General features: G+C 37.0%; 1 protein-coding gene and 1 long non-coding RNA gene across 6 annotated transcripts in view; one reads left to right on the forward strand and one right to left on the reverse strand.

Annotated features, from left to right (window-relative positions):
- The window catches only part of CAMK4 (calcium/calmodulin dependent protein kinase IV), a 239,870-nt gene that overhangs the window by 4,639 nt on the left and 215,638 nt on the right, over nucleotides 1–19,593 (reverse strand). For 3 of the 5 annotated variants that reach the window (XM_082455786.1, XM_082455787.1, XM_082455783.1), the window contains 2 exons: nucleotides 15,750–15,902; nucleotides 9,483–14,552 (listed from right to left, as the gene is read on the reverse strand). In XM_082455786.1, the coding sequence (XP_082311912.1) occupies nucleotides 14,112–14,552; nucleotides 15,750–15,902 (594 nt within the window). In that variant the 3' untranslated portion in view covers nucleotides 9,483–14,111. Of the gene's footprint in view, nucleotides 1–9,482; nucleotides 14,553–15,749; nucleotides 15,903–19,593 lie in introns of those variants that run through there. The other 2 variants (XM_082455785.1, XM_082455784.1) reach the window with 1 other exon arrangement.
- Nucleotides 1,289–9,817, forward strand: LOC309657886. Its single transcript, XR_014261952.1, has 2 exons — nucleotides 1,289–1,462; nucleotides 3,524–9,817. It is a non-coding gene; the product is annotated as an uncharacterized lncRNA (long non-coding RNA).

A 19,593-nucleotide genomic window follows, 5' to 3' on the forward strand; every position in this document is an offset into this window, starting at 1 on the left:
TCATACAAGAAAAAAATAATTTATCATAAGTGATACTTCTGCAAGAAATATTAGTTTGTATTGATAATCCTTGATTAATCCTTGAAGTTTAACACAATACTCAGCAAAAATACTTATGAGAATTTAGTGTTCTGCAATTATGTACAATATAAACTGCTAGAGTATTGTTAATGTTAAAAATCTCTTCATTTCACTGTTCACTGAGGTTGGATATATCTGAAACTACATTTCTATATGTAAAATTATCTCCCAATAAAAAGGTCCTTTCTTACTCTCCTCCCTCTTTCTTTCCTATCTGAAGGACATTTTATCAACACTGAAGTTGAATTAAGTTAACCTCTCAAGCTAAAAACTCTGTTATGGAGGTTGCCTCTGGAGAAGATAGGAAAACATTGCACAATTTAAACTCCTAATGTCTATTGAGCTTTTAGGTATGAGTAATTCCCTTTGATGTGGATAAAAGCTTTACCTGTTTATTTAAGAGCACACTAGCATTCTTAGAATAAGTTGTTAGAATCCAGTTTCTTTTAATTAAGTGGATACTGTAGCTATCCCAAACCTATGCATAAATTAACAGAACCCAGAAAAGCTAGGGGACTTGACCGCGTGGCCATTAGACCCTGTGTTGTATAATTACTTGTCCAGTCTATCTCCCATGCCTTTCTTATTCAAATTCCAGAAGTAGGGGATGGTGGGATCTGAGCTTAGGAGAAACATTAGGTTAATTCCAGAGCACAGGAAATTGGAATTATAATTTCTGTATTATTTTGTTGTTTCCAAAGATTTTACATGTATGGTTAAATAAAAATTCATCTCTTGCAATTCAATAAAAGCTATACTATATATAGATTTTATTTTTAAGAAGTTTATATTTCTTTTATGGGCCAATGTGTAAAGCTGGAACCTTCATTAAACTAATGAGAGCATGCATTAATATAATAAAATGTGTATTTATTTTAAAATTTATATGAAATATATCAGAATAAAATTTCTAGACACTTGTGTATTGACCATTTATACTATCTAAGTTGCTTTAACCTTATCTGAATTTCAAGTATGTAGTTTAGCTTCCTGATCTTTTTTTTTTTTTTAACCAAAAAAAAGCCTTTTTAATATTTTGATTCCAGTACTTCAGTTTTTTTTATCAGGAAGGCCATTTAAGGGATATAGCCCACCATACTGCTAGAAACAGAAGTCCAACTTACTTTTAAAAAGATAAGCAGTTTGCGTTTCTTTGTATATGTTCCTATCTCATCTTAGTCTTTTAAAATGGAAATAATGTGTATAGCTTCCTGAACTCTTACAAAAGAAAAATATAAACTGGAAAATTAAGATTAACAATGCATATGCTAATCTCCTGCCAATGTCTCATATAATATTAGCCACAATACTGCTGAATTTTGATTTGCTGTTATATAGCAAGGATGATGACATATTCTGCTCTTACTACTGTAACATATAGGTAAGGTTTATTGTATACGTTTTTAAATAATTGTACTAACTTGATTAGCAATTGTAGTGATGATTTCCTTTGGAGTTGAAAAAAGGTAGAAGTGATTACAAAGGAACTGTTGATCTGTATTATAAGAAAGTAGTTATGGATGCTGTGGGGAATATGCAGTAGAAAATATGACTATTAAGTGGTTTAAACAAATAGAGAGTCGGGAATTCCCTGGCAGTCCAGTGGTTAGGACTGATTGAACCTGCTGAGGGTTCAATCTGTGGTCGGGGCACTAAGATCCCATAAGCTGTGTGGTGTGGCCGAAAAAACAAACAAACGAACAAAAAACAAAAACAAAAAAACATACAAAAAACAAACCAAATAGGGAGTTATTTTCCTCATTTAATAAAAAATCTGGATGTCGGTAATTATTAGTATTTATCAACTCAAGGATGTCAGGGCCAGTGTTTCTACAGTTCTCATCTTTCCCTCAGATATAAGGTGACCAACTAGCCCTGGGAATTACATGTGCATTCAAGTAAAGAATAAGCAGGGGAAGGCATGGCACTACTCATTGGTCTCTTTTATCAGGAAAGTAAAAGCTTTTCCAGAGCCTCCAATAGCTTTTCTTTCTAGTAGTCTGGGTCACGTGACTACCACTAGCTGGGAAGGCAAGTATTTCCAGCCTCTTGGAGAAAGGGTTGGTAATGACTCTGGCTAGCCAATCATAGCATATCTCAGTGGGTCACCTCTGGAAAGTGAGTATAGAGCTCCTTTAAATGTCAATAGGAAAATGATAGACTCACAAAATAGAAATGAAAAGAGCAAAGTAGTCCTTCACTCCTCCATGAAACATTTATTGGGCCCCTTCTATGTGGCAGATTCTACATAGCTATCCGTAATTGAGGTAATGAGGTGATGGAGCTTCCTTGGAAGGTTGTTAATTAATGGTTGGTGTCACATGGCGTCCGATGTGAATGACTTATGTCTATAGTACACCATTTCTACTCCTCTGGAGCAAAGGGTCCACTATGGATGAAGACTTCTAGGCCAGGAGATGACAGAAAATTGCTGGAAAACATGAACTGCAAATGTATCCCAGGAGATAGAGGGTGGATCCATGTTACTTGTGTTACCTGTACAGGTGATTAGTGGGGTGTAGTATTCTGCCAATAAAAATTATGGAGGAAGCATAGTGTACAAATACCAAAATGGGCTTTTTACTCATTATTTGGATGGTACTGTTGTTTTTCAGGAGCTTTACCTTCCTTCTTAGGTTTTGCTTTAGTGACATTCCTTAAGTACAAGTAGCTGGTTTTTTATTAAAGGAAGTAGTCCAGAGATTGTGCAAAACCAGGCTGAAATAAAAAGATGTTTCATATAGTCAAAAATGGACTTGCAGATGGGAGAGGTTTTTGTTTTTCTCTAGCATTTCCCTCAATTCAGAAGTCATTGTTTAGGTGAGGATTTTGGACCTAATAGTAGTTGGTAGCAAGCTGCAATTCTGAGAGTGAACCTCACTGACATATTATGCCTTCCCCTCAATATTTCACACAGATGTTTGCTAACTGATTGGGTGGCCAAGCTCAAGAAAGACTTTTAGTTCTTTTTACAACTATTGTTGCTAACAATCAGCTTCTTAGGAGGGAACGTAAAGGTTTTTCCCTTTCATTCTCAGGTCCTGCAGGTTTGAAAGCATCATCATGAAGGGACCACTGAATATCATTTGGCCCGACAATTCCACATTAGGATTATTTCCTTAGGATAGATTTCCCCAAACTCAGAAAAAAGCTTTATGTAGTGTTAACTGAGAAAAGAAAAAGAATTGAGAATGGATTATGATGCAGCTATCAAAATTGTTTCTGAAGATTATACAAAAAATGCCTGCTGTAGTGGTAGGTTGACATAAAAAAGTTACAATATGATTAAAGTCTGTAAGAAAAAAATAAACTAGTGCTAGATTTTAAAAAAGACAATGCTTGTCTTTGGAAGGCGTTCTTATGGTAATCTACTTTTCTGTGTTCATATTTTTATAATGAAAATCAATTTTTATATGAATCGCTGCATTGACTTTGTATCCAGTGAATTGACTTCTCAGTCGTGAGAGCACTGGACTAGGAGATGGGCAACCCAGATCTCTTCTCTTCTCAGCCACTAACTGCGATCTTAGATAAGTCATTACCTCTCTGGGTGTTACTTCTCTTTAATAAAATGAGCTTGTTGGGTTAAATGATTACTAAGATCCCCTTTTAACTTTATGATTTTATGACATCACTGTGTAATATTAAAAATGCTATGAAACTCAAAGTATAACGTTGCCTGAGAGAATGGAAAACCAATCAAGAAATGCTTCAGCTCCATATTTCAGATATAAGGAAAATGTCCATTGTGTCACTCTTGAATTGTGCTAACATTTCAAATCACGGAATGCAAAGTATTGGTGGGCTCTTAGATGATTTATTATCATACCATACATGCAAATTGCTTTACAAGTTTCCCAGCAGTAAGGTGTATGCTTCTTTTGGCATGCTCTGACAAATCTGAATGAACTTACACAAAGCAACATTGGCCCTCACTAAGGTCAATTTCAACAGTCTCCCAACATCCATTTTGCCTCAAGTCACATATTCTTCCGTTATGTTTCTGGGAAACACCAAAAAATGAGCATGTTTAGTCATTTACTTGGGTTGTCTAACCTGAGTCCAAGAAGAAGCCAGTTGTCTGTGGCTGTCATGTTGTCTGCCCCAGGCTTTGGGCAGCTGAGAGCCAGTGACTCTGATGTGTCCCATATGCTGGAAGCAGGGACTGTCAGTCACTGCCGTTGAACAAAACGGTAGCAGTCAAAAGCAAATGGGCATGATTTTGATGAATTCTCTATAAACATTCTCTATATTTACATTTATGGCCAGGTCAGACTTACATGTTTACCTAAAAAATACTGTAATACATCTTTGTATGAAGGAGTCAATAGCACCATTTTGACAGGTTTTAAAAATGAAATGTTCACAGCTCCTTTTCCAGTACTTTTCAATCAGGAATTGGGAAGGCAGCCTATAATCTTGGCGGTGTAAACTGCAATATTTACACTTTTTCTTTGTCCTCCAAATCCTACATGCAGTTGTTTTTGGCTAATGATTTGCAGTCTAAACTACTGGAGATGTAGGTTTCCTGTATAGAGTGGTATTCCATTATCTAATCCTTCAAGCTGCTATTGAGCTGCGTATCTCCTTTTAGTCCAGAAAACTTTCGACAACGCAGCAGTACAGATTTCTTCTCTAGGAAAAACTAGAAAAGACATACCAGATACTGTCACCTAAGTCTGAAGACCCTAGTAAGAAGTTATTCCTTTCTCAGCACCTGCTAAGTTGTATTTTCTGTACCCCTACAGTATCTCCACGTCTTAACTCCTCTTCCATCACTCAGAAGATGGTCAACATTTGTCCCTTCCTTCGTTTCATTTGCCCAAATAATATAGCCAGTTACTAATCACAGACGTTATCTGAAACAAGCAAAGTGGCAAGACAACTAGAAGTATATATACTGTGATCTGATTATGTTTTTAAAAGTTTCTTGAAGATGGATGTAAAATACTGCCTGCAATGAGTGATATAAAAAGGAAATTATAGAGAGGTGTATAAAGGGGCAAAAGGGAGAGATGGAGACGAAAGGACTTCACAGGATCGGCTTGAAGTTTGGGGAAAGCAGCTCCGAAGATTTTAAATTTCATTGTCTGAGGCTTAGCACAGGTTGTCTTTTGAAGTCTAAACTTTCAGGTATAATTCTATCTTAGATCCTGCGGGAATTGCCCTTTCAGGTCAGATAATTTAAAAGGTTAAAATAACTGTGAAAGAAGTAACCTTGACGTGGCCTCCACTGGCAAAGCTTTAGCAAGTAGTTAGGTGATTTTCTAGTCACCGGGAGTTATTCAGATACTGGAGTTTTGCCAGACTTAACTCAGATAATCACTACCTTCTTTTACTCTGCTTTGTCAGTGGGGATCTCGCCAGTGCAGTTTTTGCTTTTCGTGACTGAGGCTTTATTTCAACTGGTGACTTGCAAAAATGTCTTTGATGTGTTGGGGGATTTTTATTCTGCTTGGGGACACACCAAATTAACCACGTATGTAGGAGATCACAGAGGGCTACATGCTCTGAGGAGACGCTGCACAAATGTCTACCCAGAGTAAGAAAGGGGTGAAGAAGCCTAATTCAACTTTGCACAAGATCTGATACTCTTGTGCAGACTCAGCAACACTTCCCTGCAGATTTCAGTCTTTCACACCCAGCATTGTTCCTTCAACACATTTCTCCACTCTGTAGATTTCTCAGCCAAATGTTCTGCCTTCCTCCTCCCTACCTGCAAAGGTTCTCCCCATCCTTTATATTGAGCTAATATTCCCAGGAAGCTTCCCTTGATCATTCCAAGCAAAGGGGAGCTTTTCCTGCTTTCCATCCCTGGAGGGCTTACTGCCTGCCTAGATTTAGCACAGGCTATATATACACTTGTTTTTTCTCTCCAACGACAAAGCTCAATCCTAGAGGGTAGCATGGGTTTAATTCAACTCTGACTCTTTCATTGTACGTAATTGTTTTCCAGTGAAAGTTTACTGAGAAAATGGGTCCCTGGCATGCGCTGCTCCTAGAAAGCTTCAGAATCACCGAATCATCTCCTTAAAGTGTGCTTGCGATGTAGGCCTAATATTCCCTAAACTACACTGTTTAGTTTCTTATTCTGGGAGGAAAATTAGCTACTGGCTTTGGTTTACTCATGTCTAAGGGAAGCTGGTGACCCAGATATTGAGAGAAATTTAAAAATGGTAAGTTTAGTCCGTTAACAACTGCCTTCAAACTCTGAGCAATCAAGAAAAATGGGTAGGTGGGAATGTGGCATCCTAATGTACATTTTACCTTTTCCCTCTTCCATTCCAGTAAAGTCTCCCTCCTACTCACATCAACCATGAGGAGCAGGCAGACGATTCATCTCTTTTTTTCCTGAGTTCTATAGTGTATCCAGTGGCTACATCATATTGATTGCTGCAACAGTTTAAAGAAAACAATATATTATTTAATTAGAGTCATGATATAATTTTAGGTATTCCTAATAATAAGCTGATAATAGGTTTTCTACTCAATATCTCATTTGTAACCTTTTGGCTATAGATGTTCAAAGTCAAACACAAAGGTCATGCATGCCTACATTCTCAATATCTGGGCCACCTGCTTCCCTTAAGGCAAATATTGTGGAATGAATAATTTCTCTGTGACAGAAATAGACGAAGAAAAGGGGCCCTCTTGGATTTCTAAATATGTAAGAAAAGGAAAGGAAAGCATTTGCTCAAGGCCTTCTCTTTCCGAAGAAATGAAATATATAACACTCAGAAAAACACAGGGATTGGAAAGTAGCTCTCTTACATTAAAAAGTTGGCTATTTGCCTGTTTCCTGAGCTATTGATAAGCAAGTCATTGTCATAGAATGCCACATAATAAAGCATGTTATTTCCTAAAAATGATTAAATGAAAATCCAATTGGTATAAATTACTTGAAAATATTCTGAAGGATTCAGAACCAAAGGGGGCTCTCATTTCTTGGCTTACTAAATAACAGCTGCAGATTGACTTAAATGTGGGCAATATAAAATGTCATTTACATGATTTTAAATAAAAGGATCAATTTTCTAAAACATGCTTGATGTGCTAGAAATCTTTCTAATTCCTCTCTCTTAAACAAGTCAATTCATACTCTAAACTTTTCTTTTCAGGAATGATGCAATTTTGAATTTTTAGTTCTCTAGGGAAATTTTACTGTTAAGTTGTACTTCCAGCAAAATTATTGTTGAGACCATCTGCACAGAAACAAACCTCTCCTAACTTACTAAGAAGCAAATGGGATAAGAACCCTAAGCAAAGGAGAAGACATCTGGAGTATGGGAATCTGTATTCCTAGATGTTACCAAAAAGGCAGGGTGCCATGAAAAACCAGGGTCATCAATTTTTTTCTGTAAAAGGCCAGATAAACATTTTAGGCTTTTCTGGGCCATACAGTCTCTGTTGAAACTACTCCACTCTGTCCTAGTAGCATGAAAGCAGCCATAGCCAATGTATAAATAAATGAGCATGGTTGTGTTCTGATAAAAGTTTATTTATAAAACAGGGCTCTGGTGGATTTGGTCCATGACCCATAGTTTGCCTGACTCGTGAAAACTGATCTTTGGAGATTTAACTTTATTTCCTTGGGTAGTTATGTGGAAATTACTTTTTAAAAATGCACATGTAAGTTTTATGTGTATATCACAAAGACCATAGATAAAAGAATGATTGGCATTCAAGTAAGAAAGAGTATGAACATTAGCCCCTAACTTGTTTACTGATAATCCCTTTTGTCTGTCACCTGTCTGCTGTTCCCACTCAGTAAACTCAGAGGACATTTTAACATGTCAAGGGAAACACAGCAACAGCAGTCAGACATGGAATGCACTACTACTATTATGTTGTTTGGGCCTAACTACTTAAAAAATGGGCATGTTAGGTAATTCTTTTGGCTTGGTAGGTAGGGGGTCATGAAAATATTACTGAAATTAAGGGTGCATGAATATAAACATTTTGAGAACTTCTGAAATAATAATCTTGACAATAAAAATCATACTCATGAATATGCTATTTGTATGTACTGTATATTAGCTGCATGATAGGCTATAAAAATAGGTCAAGTTAAAAGGAGGCAGTTATGAGATGACAGTTGTCACTTTATAGTCATTCTTACTTGTATCCTTTACAAACCAGATTAACTACCATACATGTATCAAGGAAAGGACAAAGAAAGGACAAACTTAGTAAATTTTTATCATCCACAACTGATTGTCAGAGTGAGAGAGTGCTTAGGGAAAACAACAGCTTTTAAAAATTCTAATATGAAGCCTGTTATATTTGAGTAGCCCAAAATAATCTTTTAAATGGAAAATAAATATTATATGATCTGACTGAAGATTAAGTATCTGTCATTTTTAACACAGTGAATCACAGAAAAGACTACACAGATATAAATATTCCATATCCATGGGTATTCCAGGTCAGTTTTCAAAATGTGCTGAAAACAACTAGTTAAGAACAGTATGATTTTGCTGTCTTAGCATTGCTGTTTAGAGTTTCAAACTAAATTCTGGGCCACCAAGGACTCTACATTTCTTCAACCAGTCTGGGATACTCTTTCCAGGATTTTAGAGGACTTCAAAATTCGAGAGGGCAGCTTGATGGCCATAGGGATGGAACAAAACATTGATCTGGGACAAGTGGTAGCAAACCAAGTCATGGGAAGAGCAAATGATTGGTGAAATCTCATTTTCCATTACTGACTAATGGCACTGTACCAATATTCAAACAGTATCACTGGAAGAGGTGTTTCCCATTTGGCTCATTTGAGCTCAACCAAGTCACATGCCTTGAGTCTTCACTAGAGCAATGTCTGATTCCTGTCAAGGACTCACATGGTCCACTCTCATGGCAAGGCTTCCTCCTTGTCCTAGGTAGACCTCTGGGCCAGGTGACAGAGAAAAGACAATCTTGAAGGAAGTTAAAATCACACAATCAAAGCCTCTAGAGTACACCACAGAGAGTGTGTGAAAATTAGAATTTTAAACAAGCAAACATAAATTAGTCAAGTTTGTTATTGCTCTCCAAGAAAAGTATATAAATGGTTGGGCTATGTGAGCTGAGGCTGTATTATCTGATCTCAGGTGATATTTGAAAGTAATGATGACAAAAACTGGCCCTTAACAGATCAGTATGTAGAAAGAAGAAATGCTGAGCTTGGTTACTATGGGTGGATACCTGATACCTCTCCAGTGATCTTTTAGGTTCTTTTTCCATTTGTCAAGGAGCCAGAAACTCACCCTGAGTTGTGCCGGGGAAGAAAAGAACTTTGAAAAAGTTTCATAGAAAATTATTGGTTACATTTCTGCTTAACATATGGTTATGAATACTATAATACCAATATTGAGATTATATGTGCATAAATGTTAAAAAAAAAAAAACACTGAAGACACACATAGAGTCTAACCAGTAAGCAGTATTTAACCAGTAAATGCTCAAATGTTAGCAACGACCTTGATCAGAGACATATCAGTGCTGAACATTAAGGAAATTTGAATATGACCTAATAGGCAGTAATTACAAGGATATTACAAATCCTATTATGTAAGTAGATGTCTGAAAATTTGGCACCAGCTAAAGTAGACCTAGATAACCAGACTGAATACTCCGCAATGACAAGTAAATTACATAATGGCACTGTAATTATGTAATTGACTCTGCTCAGTATATTTATGTCAATTTATGTGGAGTCAGCCTCATCGAGAAAAACCTAGTGCTGATTCACTTTTTTCACTTTTTTTGCATTTGCTTTGCAAAGACAATCCTAAAACAGAATAAATGATTTACTGATTTTATCCTTTGCCTTTTTTGGCATTTACTTCTTTTATTTTCAGATTCGCAATGCAACCAGATGCTTCTGTGAAACAACTGAATTATGAAACAAAATGGCTTTCTCTAAATTTTCAGTCTATAGGCAATCTTCAAGCAGTTACCTTGCATGTGAAACTGGAAATAGGGATTGCTAAACATTCTAAATTACAAAATATGTTTAAAATACTATGTAATTGAGGTCACAGTAAAAGGCAAACTGTTCCTTTCTTTTAAAGTCTGCCACTAAAAATGGCTATAGAACCTTGAGGATTATTCTAAAATAGCAATATGTAAGAAAATTCCAAAAAGTCTTTTGAATCCATGTGTAATGGCAGAGTTGATTAAACTCTTCTAAGGAAATATAAAAAATGCCAGCGGATGGTCATATTCTCATTTTAAGGATAACTGGGGTGATATCATCCTTACCATACAGTCTTTATCATGCAAATTTGGTATATTTCAGAAGACTTCTATAAAGAAATATTGCCTGCAACACAAGGATGGTGTCCAGCCTTGTTGGTGACCAGGCCTACAAAATCCCACTAAGATTCTGTGTGCAGTCCTTCCTGAATGAGGACACATGGTTCGCCCGCAGTAGATTTTGGTATGTGAGAACACGATTGGCTTCATGGCAGTACTCAGGAGACGCTAGCCTGTAGTCAAGATTCCAGGGCCTAAAGAGAGGAACTGTAGCCAACAGACAACTTGCCAATGCCCAGGAAAGTTCTCTAACCGTCATGCTGGGAAACACTTCTCCTCTGAAGCACATGAATAAGTAGATGTGGCCAACAGAGTTTTTACTCAGTCTATGACATTTCTGAAACATTTTCTTTTTGGCCTCCTACCAACTCATCAGTGTGGAAAACTGAGGCAGCTCACATCTAAGCATAGAAATTCGTGTGTCATTTTGCTTTGAAAGTGCTCTAGACCAGTGCTCTTCCAGTACCACTGTAGCCACTAGTCACATGTGGCTATTGAGCACTTGACGTACTAAAGGTGTAACATAATCCTTCTTTTGAAAACTTAGTAGAAAAATAAAAAATTTAAAAGGTCTTGTTAATTTTTCATATTGATTATGTATTGGAATAATAGTATGGATATATTGTATTAAAATATAGTTAATCTTACCAGCTTTTTTTTTCTTTTTACTTTTTAAAATGTGGCTAGAAGAAAATTTTAAATTACATATGTGGTTCGTATCATCTATATTAGGCAGCACTTGTTCTAGACAATAACTTCTACAACCATATTATTCTAATTTCTACCTTATTTATGTATTCATGGGACAAATGAGCTCTTACGGTTTGAGAAAAACCACTGGGATTCCAATTAGACTTTTTAAATGGGAGAAATAATTCAAGATTTTCCTTCTCTGTGGCAAAATAGTCTGGTTTATGCTATGTATCTGAACTTATCTGAGAACAAAAATCAATAATGTAATAACTGTCATCTCTAAAATGCAAAATGTAATTTATTGTTTGCTGAAATTCCCTTAATTATTTGCTTTGTGACTATATTGTCAATTAAAGGAAACATTATGAAATAGTTCATCAAATTAAGGTTCTATCTGCATTAGTCTACTATTATAAATAATCTTTGAGATAGATAATATATCCCATTTTAACAAGCAATATAAATGTTTACTGTTTTTTCAAAAATGTTAATTTAACTATCCTAACTTAAATAGCATCTCTGTGAAATCTTAGGTTGAATCATTTGGCTGAAATGACCGATTTTTGTGAAGCTTTGACTTGTTTTCCACTGAAATGACTAACTCAGTCACTTAGGCATTATCAGGACTTAATCTTTAACATACAAGTCAAAATTTAAAACTCCTGCTGATTTTTAGAGGGTGCAATATACGGGTTAAAAAAGAGGAAATTACGCTCACACCCTCGAGTACGCACCAGGGAATAGGCATGTGTACTCATTTAAATGGGTAAATTCTTAAACACACACTGGCCTTGGCATTTGCAGTGCTCTTCACACTACACAGTCCGCAGGTCCGACCATTGCAGTCAGCCCTGAGTGTTGGGATGATATAACCACTGACCTTGGAACAATATGGAGGTGGGCTGGGAGGGACAATGTGTTCTCATCTTCCTATTAGTATTGCCACTTTCCATTAAGATTCCTTTCCCTTTCTCCTTCCCTTTTCCAATATACAGGACACTTACCATATACGCCTCACCATATACACCTGTTAAGTCTCTCTGGGAAAAGTATACCAGGCAATTAGTCTTTTAAAATAGAAATCTTAATGCTTAGGGAAGAAGGCATTCTCAAAGGTTGAAACTAGTGAGCCCCTTATAATAGCTAAAATGGAAATTCTGAGAGAATAAAGAAGGAAGGAAACAGTAGAGAAGAAGATAAGTACTCTCTACTAATTAATAAAGATAAAATGAAACAAAAAATCTTTCTCTGAGTCCAGATGATGTGCCCTTAAGGGCTTTTTCCTCCACATCAGTGATCTGTCTGGCCCCTATATTATGGAAGACAAGAAGTTCTACCTTATTTTCTTCTCATGAGAACAGTAGTAAAGAAAGATTTGCACTTGGAAAGCACAATGTCTCCAAGGTCCGATAGTCCCCAGAAACCAGAGGTTTAATTTAATTTTCTAATTTAATAGGTCTGAGGAACAGCCAAAAGAATTTAAGATCTCTATTTTTGAGGAGGATTTTTATGTGATAGTCATTTTTATTCATAATTTTGGCCTGAAAATAATCCTTTTTTAAAATTAAGGAAACCTACTAAAATATGCTGCATAATTAATTTGATAAAAATGTTCATTTAAGCTCAAGCTAGAAATAAATCTGAGGTATTTGGAATTTAACTGTGATTTTTATAAGGGAAAAGTGTCTATATGAAAACCAAAGAAAAATATTTTGAAAAAAATCATGGTAATGTATTAGGTCTAATGTTACAGCTTCTCAAGAGTCTGATTTGAAATCAGTGTTTTTTCATTGTTTCTTTTTGTTTTTGTTTACTAAAGTAAATTAAAAGCTGCATTGTCCTACATTTCTGGACATGGAAACTTTCAAAAATACATTGTAAATTATGGGTGCTTCCATTCCAAGTATGAGAAAAAGATATACTAGCTTTTCAGAAATATCTTTAGTCCATAAGCCGTATATCTAAATAACCATCAGCTGAAGGAAAAAAAGGACTTTTATAAAAACAAAGGTTTCCTTACTAAAGTCAATAATGGATGATCTTACAATGGGATATTATTCCCACTCTATTCAGACATTTTGGCATCAGCCTTTGGTGTAGACTTTTCTAAATATCTGAACCTTCGTAAGTATAGAGTTTATCCATAAAAGTGTTCCTATATTTAAAATTGTACAAGCTTGTGAATAAATTCAATTTTATCTGAAAAAATGACAAGGAGTCAGTCTTTATTAGTCTAAGTCCCAGTCTTATCTCCTTTTCTTCACTAAATTTCTTTATTCCACCCCTAAGTGTTGTCCATCAGAAGGACTTCTTGTTAGAGAGCAGGTGAAGGAAAGAATAAATTCCTCAGCGTGAGTTTGTAAAATAATTTTTTTAGGACTGTAAAATGGCAGAAATTTGTAATAGAATGTTTTTGGTTATTAGTAATATGATGTGTATAAATAAAGACAAGATAAAAAAAGCATTCTGCACACAAGCTTTAGGGGCATATGGTTTCATAGCCCTTAAAGTATGCTTCAGTTTCTTACCATTATAAGTGGATTTTTTTTTTGCACATACAACTATAACCTAACCATCTTCTTATAAACAGTTTGAACACATTACTGAAAAGACTGTGAATGTCATGGGAATACATCTTATAGCTCTACCTAGTATTAGCTGAGCAACAGTCCTTGTAAAGAAATCCAAAGGGTGTAGGCTGGCTAGGTTTTCAAAGCAAAAACAATTTGTTACTATTTACTTCAAATGTGTGCTACTGGTCCCTGAAAATGTATGTTTTTAAATGTTATGTTGTGTTTACTTGCAATTTCAAATTTAATTCATCAGTAGGTATTTGGTATCCATTACATACCATAGAAGACACTATTTTTTCACAAAGCAGTCACATGCATTGAAGTTAGGATTACCAACTGATATATATGTATTTTTTTGCACCTTAAAAACAGAATCACTATAATGCATATCATGCTTCCACACCTTCCTTGCTGAAGGACAAAAGGCATAAAGTGCCAGGATTTGGCTCCCAGATGGAAGGAAGCCATTTAGTACTCTGGCAGGATCACATCATTCTGCTGAGCTCCAAATTCCAGAGCAGGGTTTTCTTGCCCTTCTTTGGGGGCTGCTGCTTCCTCAACAGTCTTCAGCTTTTCCTCCACTAGGCCCTCCTCTATTTCTGGGTCAGCCTCCTTTATCCCATCCTCTAATGCCTCGGGCACCATCTTGGTGGCCTCAGCAGCATTTATTTCAGCATCTTTAACTTTCTCTATGGCCTGCACCTTCATCAGCTCAGCCTCTGCCCCCTCAACTGCCACTTGGGCCCCATCTCCTTGAATTTTCACTCCTTCCGGAATAGCTTTAACATCTTCATTGCCATCTTGTGTTGGAGATGGCTCTCGGCTGGCCTTCTGGCTCTCCTGGATGCTGCCATGGCTGCTGCTGGCGCTTCCCAACCGGGAAGAGGCCACCACGGCCTTCACTGCTGCCTGATTGGAAACAGAAAGGTGTTACTTTCACTTAAAATCCCAAATCAGAGCTCAATTTCAATTTTGCATTTAAGGAGTTTGTTATTAAGTGTGACCAAAACACTAACAATATGTTAGTGTTTAATCTTTGAAAGTATATTATTCCAAGATTGTCTAATGAAAACTTGTTTGGAGAATGAACAGCAAAATATGTTTAATCTCAAATTAGCATATTTAATCATCTGGACAACCAAAAACCTGAATAAATGCATTTTCCCATGGATTACCAATATTCAAAAATTTTAGATTGTGTTTCCCAAAGTATTTGTTTCATGGGACACTAGTTCCATGGATGTTAGTAGGCACTATGTAGATAAAAGAGTTCCACAGTCAAATTTGTTTGAGAAATCCTGGGTTAAGTCAAGGTTGTTTAATCTAGTGTATTTCAAATTAATATGACCATGGAACCCTTCAGGTTTATTTAGTCTGTATCAGCCTGTAAGCGATTGCTGAATAGAACACTATTTTTGACCCCCAGCTATTCTCTGAGATCCCTTGTACGTATAGCTAGTCCTAAATACCATTAAGTAAGAGAAAAGCACCTAATCTCTATTCCATATACATTCTATAAAAAGAGATATGTTTTCGTAGATAATTTTCCCTATCACTTGAATTATTTTAATTTTTACCAAGTATAATTATTTGCCTATGTAATAAAACATAGTTTTAAAAAATTGTTTCCCAATTTTTGCATATTCAGAAAGTAGACAGCTTTCTGAATAAATGTTTCCTGAACAATGCTGTTCAAGCTGTTCAGCCTTAATTAAATGAGAAGCAATGATAATGGATTTGTATGGTGAGTAAAGCTCAACATACAACACATTTCCCTTTATTAACAGTGAATTCTGGGAATTCCCTGGTGGTCCAGTGGTTAAGACTTGGCGCTTTCACTAAGATCCCACAAGCCGAGTGGCGTGGTGCCCCCCTCCAAAAAAACCCAAAAAACAAAAATCCCCACAATGAATTCTTATGAGAGGATAACAGAACTACAATTGGCTTTATACCAGCAGTGTTGGGATTTCAAAGCAGGATTTTTACTAGTACCACAGGAGATGAATAATAGTATTAGATAAATAATAGTGGAATTATCTTTTATCATCAAGATATGAGAGAAATCCTTTTTTTTTTTTTTAATAAAACAAATAAATGCCATCTAACCTTGAGCTTGCGCCGGGCATTGAATTCCTGGAGCTTCTTTTGAGCTGTATCCATGTGTACGAAATTGGCTGCTTTACCTGTGACCCACGGGTGCTGGAGAGCTTGGAAGGTAGTCAGCCTTTTCTTAGGATCCAACACAATTAATTTTCTGACCTGAAATGATAAAGAACCATAGTCTTCTCAGGGAGATTTTTACGGTGACCTGGGCTTGCCCCTCAGCTTGTGAACGTCTAGGTCTTATTTAATTTCCTTGGCAGTACACTAAATATACATTAAAAAATTTTTTTAAGTCCCCACAGGTCACTGTAGAGATGGCTTCAGGTAGCAGTAGCTGAGGAATCTGAGAGTGGTGTGCATAGGCTACCTGAGAGCCCAAACTGGTGGACAGCTTGCCCACAGAGGTCAAAGAAACAAGTCCTGCCTTGCCTTTAGACTGGAAGTTCTTTGAATGAGGACCAGCATCTGAATAATTCTCAGCCGCACTTCACATCACTTAGAGTTCAGAGCTTAAAATACACATCAATGGAGACGGAATCGTTCATGCATCCATCATTCTTTCTATGGGAATTGAATGGCAAACAATAGGGGCAGTATCATAGCCCTTATGATTATACCATGAGTCTATCATGAAGTTAATAGCCCTCTCTAATCCCTTGAGGGTACTTGAAGGAATAAGCCAAGAGCTGGGGTGAAAGCCTATTTAGAATCAAAGTAAAGGTGTCAGTAGCTTGGGGTATGATTTGCTTAAAGGACTGAATTCAAACCAATGGTAGCCCATTCTGGGAGGTTTACCCCTGCTTGTGAGGATGAGCAGACAATAATTTGCCAGGAAGATCAACAACCAAAATAATCCCCAGCCCTAGGCTCAGAAGGGGTGACCTGGAATGAGGCAGAGACTATTTGGAGTCAGGAAGCATGTTCAAGTCCTAACTTATTCAAAGTCTCTAACTACTTTTGTGACCTTAGACAAAGACCACATGTGAATTGGGTGACTATGGACACCCTCCTGGGCCCTTTCTTACATGACCTCATTTCCACCCTAATTCCTTTGTATCAATAAATACATTCTTATAGACATATAACATTAAAAAAAACAAAACCATGTAACCCTGTCCATAACATTATCAATTAGTAACTATTAGCTCCAATTCATAAATGAGGGATGGAAGGAAGCTCAGAAAGATTTAGCGACTTGTGTAAGGTCAGACAACTCGTAACTGGTGGGGGCTATACTCAAACTCGGGTCTTAGAGTTTGTCTCATGGCCACTACACCATAGTGCTTCCAAGGTAGTCAGCCTCTCTGGGTTTCAGTCTGCCAATATGTAAAATGAGGGGCTTTGGATGATTTAAGGCATAAGATCTTTTCTAACTCTAATAACCTAAGAACTGAACACAGGCTAACAAAATCAGGCAGCTAGTCAAATGAAGAATGAATATCTGGTTCTCCTTTCACTTCCTTTTTGTAGCATTTGCAAAGAAATGTGTGTGTGGGGTAGAGACACTGAATTTGTAAAGGGCAGAGACGTGAGACTGCTTAGGCTTAAAATCAGAGAGGAGGTGGAGGGAGATAAGGATAATTAAGAAAAAGAATGCACAGTGGTAATACAAATTTGATAGTAGTCAGAGCTATCACCTGTTGAACACATATACTAATAATTTTATGTAAATGATACCTAATCCTTACACCATCCCTGACAGTTAGATATTTCCCTCTCATTTCTAATCATCCGTTTCCTCTTATCATTACCATCCTCCTCCTCATGAAAATACAAAGAATTTACTGAAAGCCAGTATGTACCAAAATTTTATATATGTCATCATTAATCTTTACATTTGAAGATATTGATGCAACGAATTATTAAGAAACTTGCTGAAGATTAGAGAGATCCAGTGACCTTGTCAGGATTCAAACCCAAAGCCTTGCCATTATCCTACGGTTCCTCTTATAGCCCAGCTCCCCACTCATCGGCACCATAGCCTCTGCTCATGACAGAACAGATGCAGGTTTTGCTAATAAGTACACATTATGAGGCTCGATGATTGCTTTAGTTCTGAAGTTTTATAAATTTATTAACCAACAGGAGGTCTAGCTGAAGGAAGGAACATCACAGCTAACCCTCTTATCCATTTAATTTTTATGAGGGATAAAAAGAAATGGAAGGAGGACTAAATAATGGGGTTGTTATTGAGTTAGTTGGTGGTGATTACTTAGTATGTATTATATCCCTTAATTCTTCTAAAGACCTAGAGATAGGTACTGGTATCATCCCAGAGAAGAAAACTAAAGCACAGAGAGGGTAGGCTAGCCCAAGGTCATACCTGTAAATTATAAGGAGGGGGGTCACTTGAATCCAGGCATGTCACACTTTAAGAATCCTCGGTCTGTTTCCTGATTCATGGTTTCATTCAACAAATATTTACTGAGCCTGTACTTTATGTCCATATGGTACTAAGATCTGGGCACATGTGCTTCACCCTCTCCCAGAGCTTACAATCTAATTAAGGAACACCTTTGAGCAAGCATACAGAAATGATGACCATCATGAAAAAGGAAGTCTAGGGGGCAGAGGAACACGTGGCAAAAGGAACGAACCAACTGTGAGAAGAATGGCCTGCTGAAGACGAAATCTCCCAGAGAATGCCAAATGGCAGCCAGGGCTTGAAGATAAGAGTTACCTATGTAAAGAGGTGTGTATGTGTATGTAATGGTGAAGAGGAAGGAGGAAAGAACATCACAGAGCAGAAGAAAGAGCAATGGCCCATTCCCAGAGCTACGTTGATGAGGGACTACAAGTCTAGTGATCTGGAGGAAAGAGAGATCAAGGGAGAGTGATGTGAAATGAGTGGCACAAGAGAGGGTGACACTTATTTATAAAACCATTCCTCTGGATCCTGTGTGGAGAGTGTACTTGAGAAGAGCACAAGAAGAGGCAAGGAGACCAGATAGGAGGCTGTGGCCGTGAACCAGGAGAGGATGGGGCTTGGACTAGGCAGTTGTAGTGGAGGTGGAGAGAAGTGGATGGATTCAAGAGATGTTTAGGAGTGTGGGCCCTGACATGAGGGAGGAGTTGGGATGACGCATTCCCACATCACACACACGGCCTCTCTTTCACAACCATGTTGGAAAATCCGTGACCTGTAGGAAATCTGTTTTCATGAAAGAACACAGATGGTAAGGAGGGAAAAGAGCACTGGATAAGGGGTCTGGAAATCTGGATCCTTAGTTCCTAACAATGTCTTTCTGCTGAGAAGCTGTGTGAACTTGGACAGTCATTTCACTTCTCTGGGCTTTAGCAAACTCATCTTTAAAATGCAGGGAAGATTAGATGACTCCTAAGATCCCCTGGAGATCTAACCTTCTATGATTCAGAAGTCAGCTTTTAGTTATTTCTGCGTGATTTCTCTCCAGAGGATTGATGGTAAATGTTTCAATTACACCCTAGTATCCTCTTTATTTTAGAACAGGTGGGCCATCTCCCTAGAGGGTATGTGTTTCCTGAATGCAAACAAACTTCAATGTTACCTGAAGTGAGAAGCCAAGTAAAACAAACAAAAAAACCAAACAAAACGTATAGTGTAACTTGTATAATGATAATCATGCACGATGGGACTTGTGTTACTATCAGGATATTTTAATAAGTTTGAACATTCAAGAAGCAATGTTGTTTTATTCAAAGTATAACTAATCTAGGTGATAGCAAGCCATTTTAAAACAGAATTCTTCTGTGTAAATTATGTTTGGATTCACTTAGCACAGCTGTCTTCTAAGCAAGGTTCTGCATTGACTAGATGGTAAAAACTCATTAATTAATATGCCGTAATTTGTAATTTGTGATAATTCAG

Source organism: Balaenoptera physalus, assembly GCF_965194825.1.
Source record: "Balaenoptera physalus genome assembly, chromosome: 3".
Lineage (NCBI taxonomy): Eukaryota > Metazoa > Chordata > Mammalia > Artiodactyla > Balaenopteridae > Balaenoptera > Balaenoptera physalus.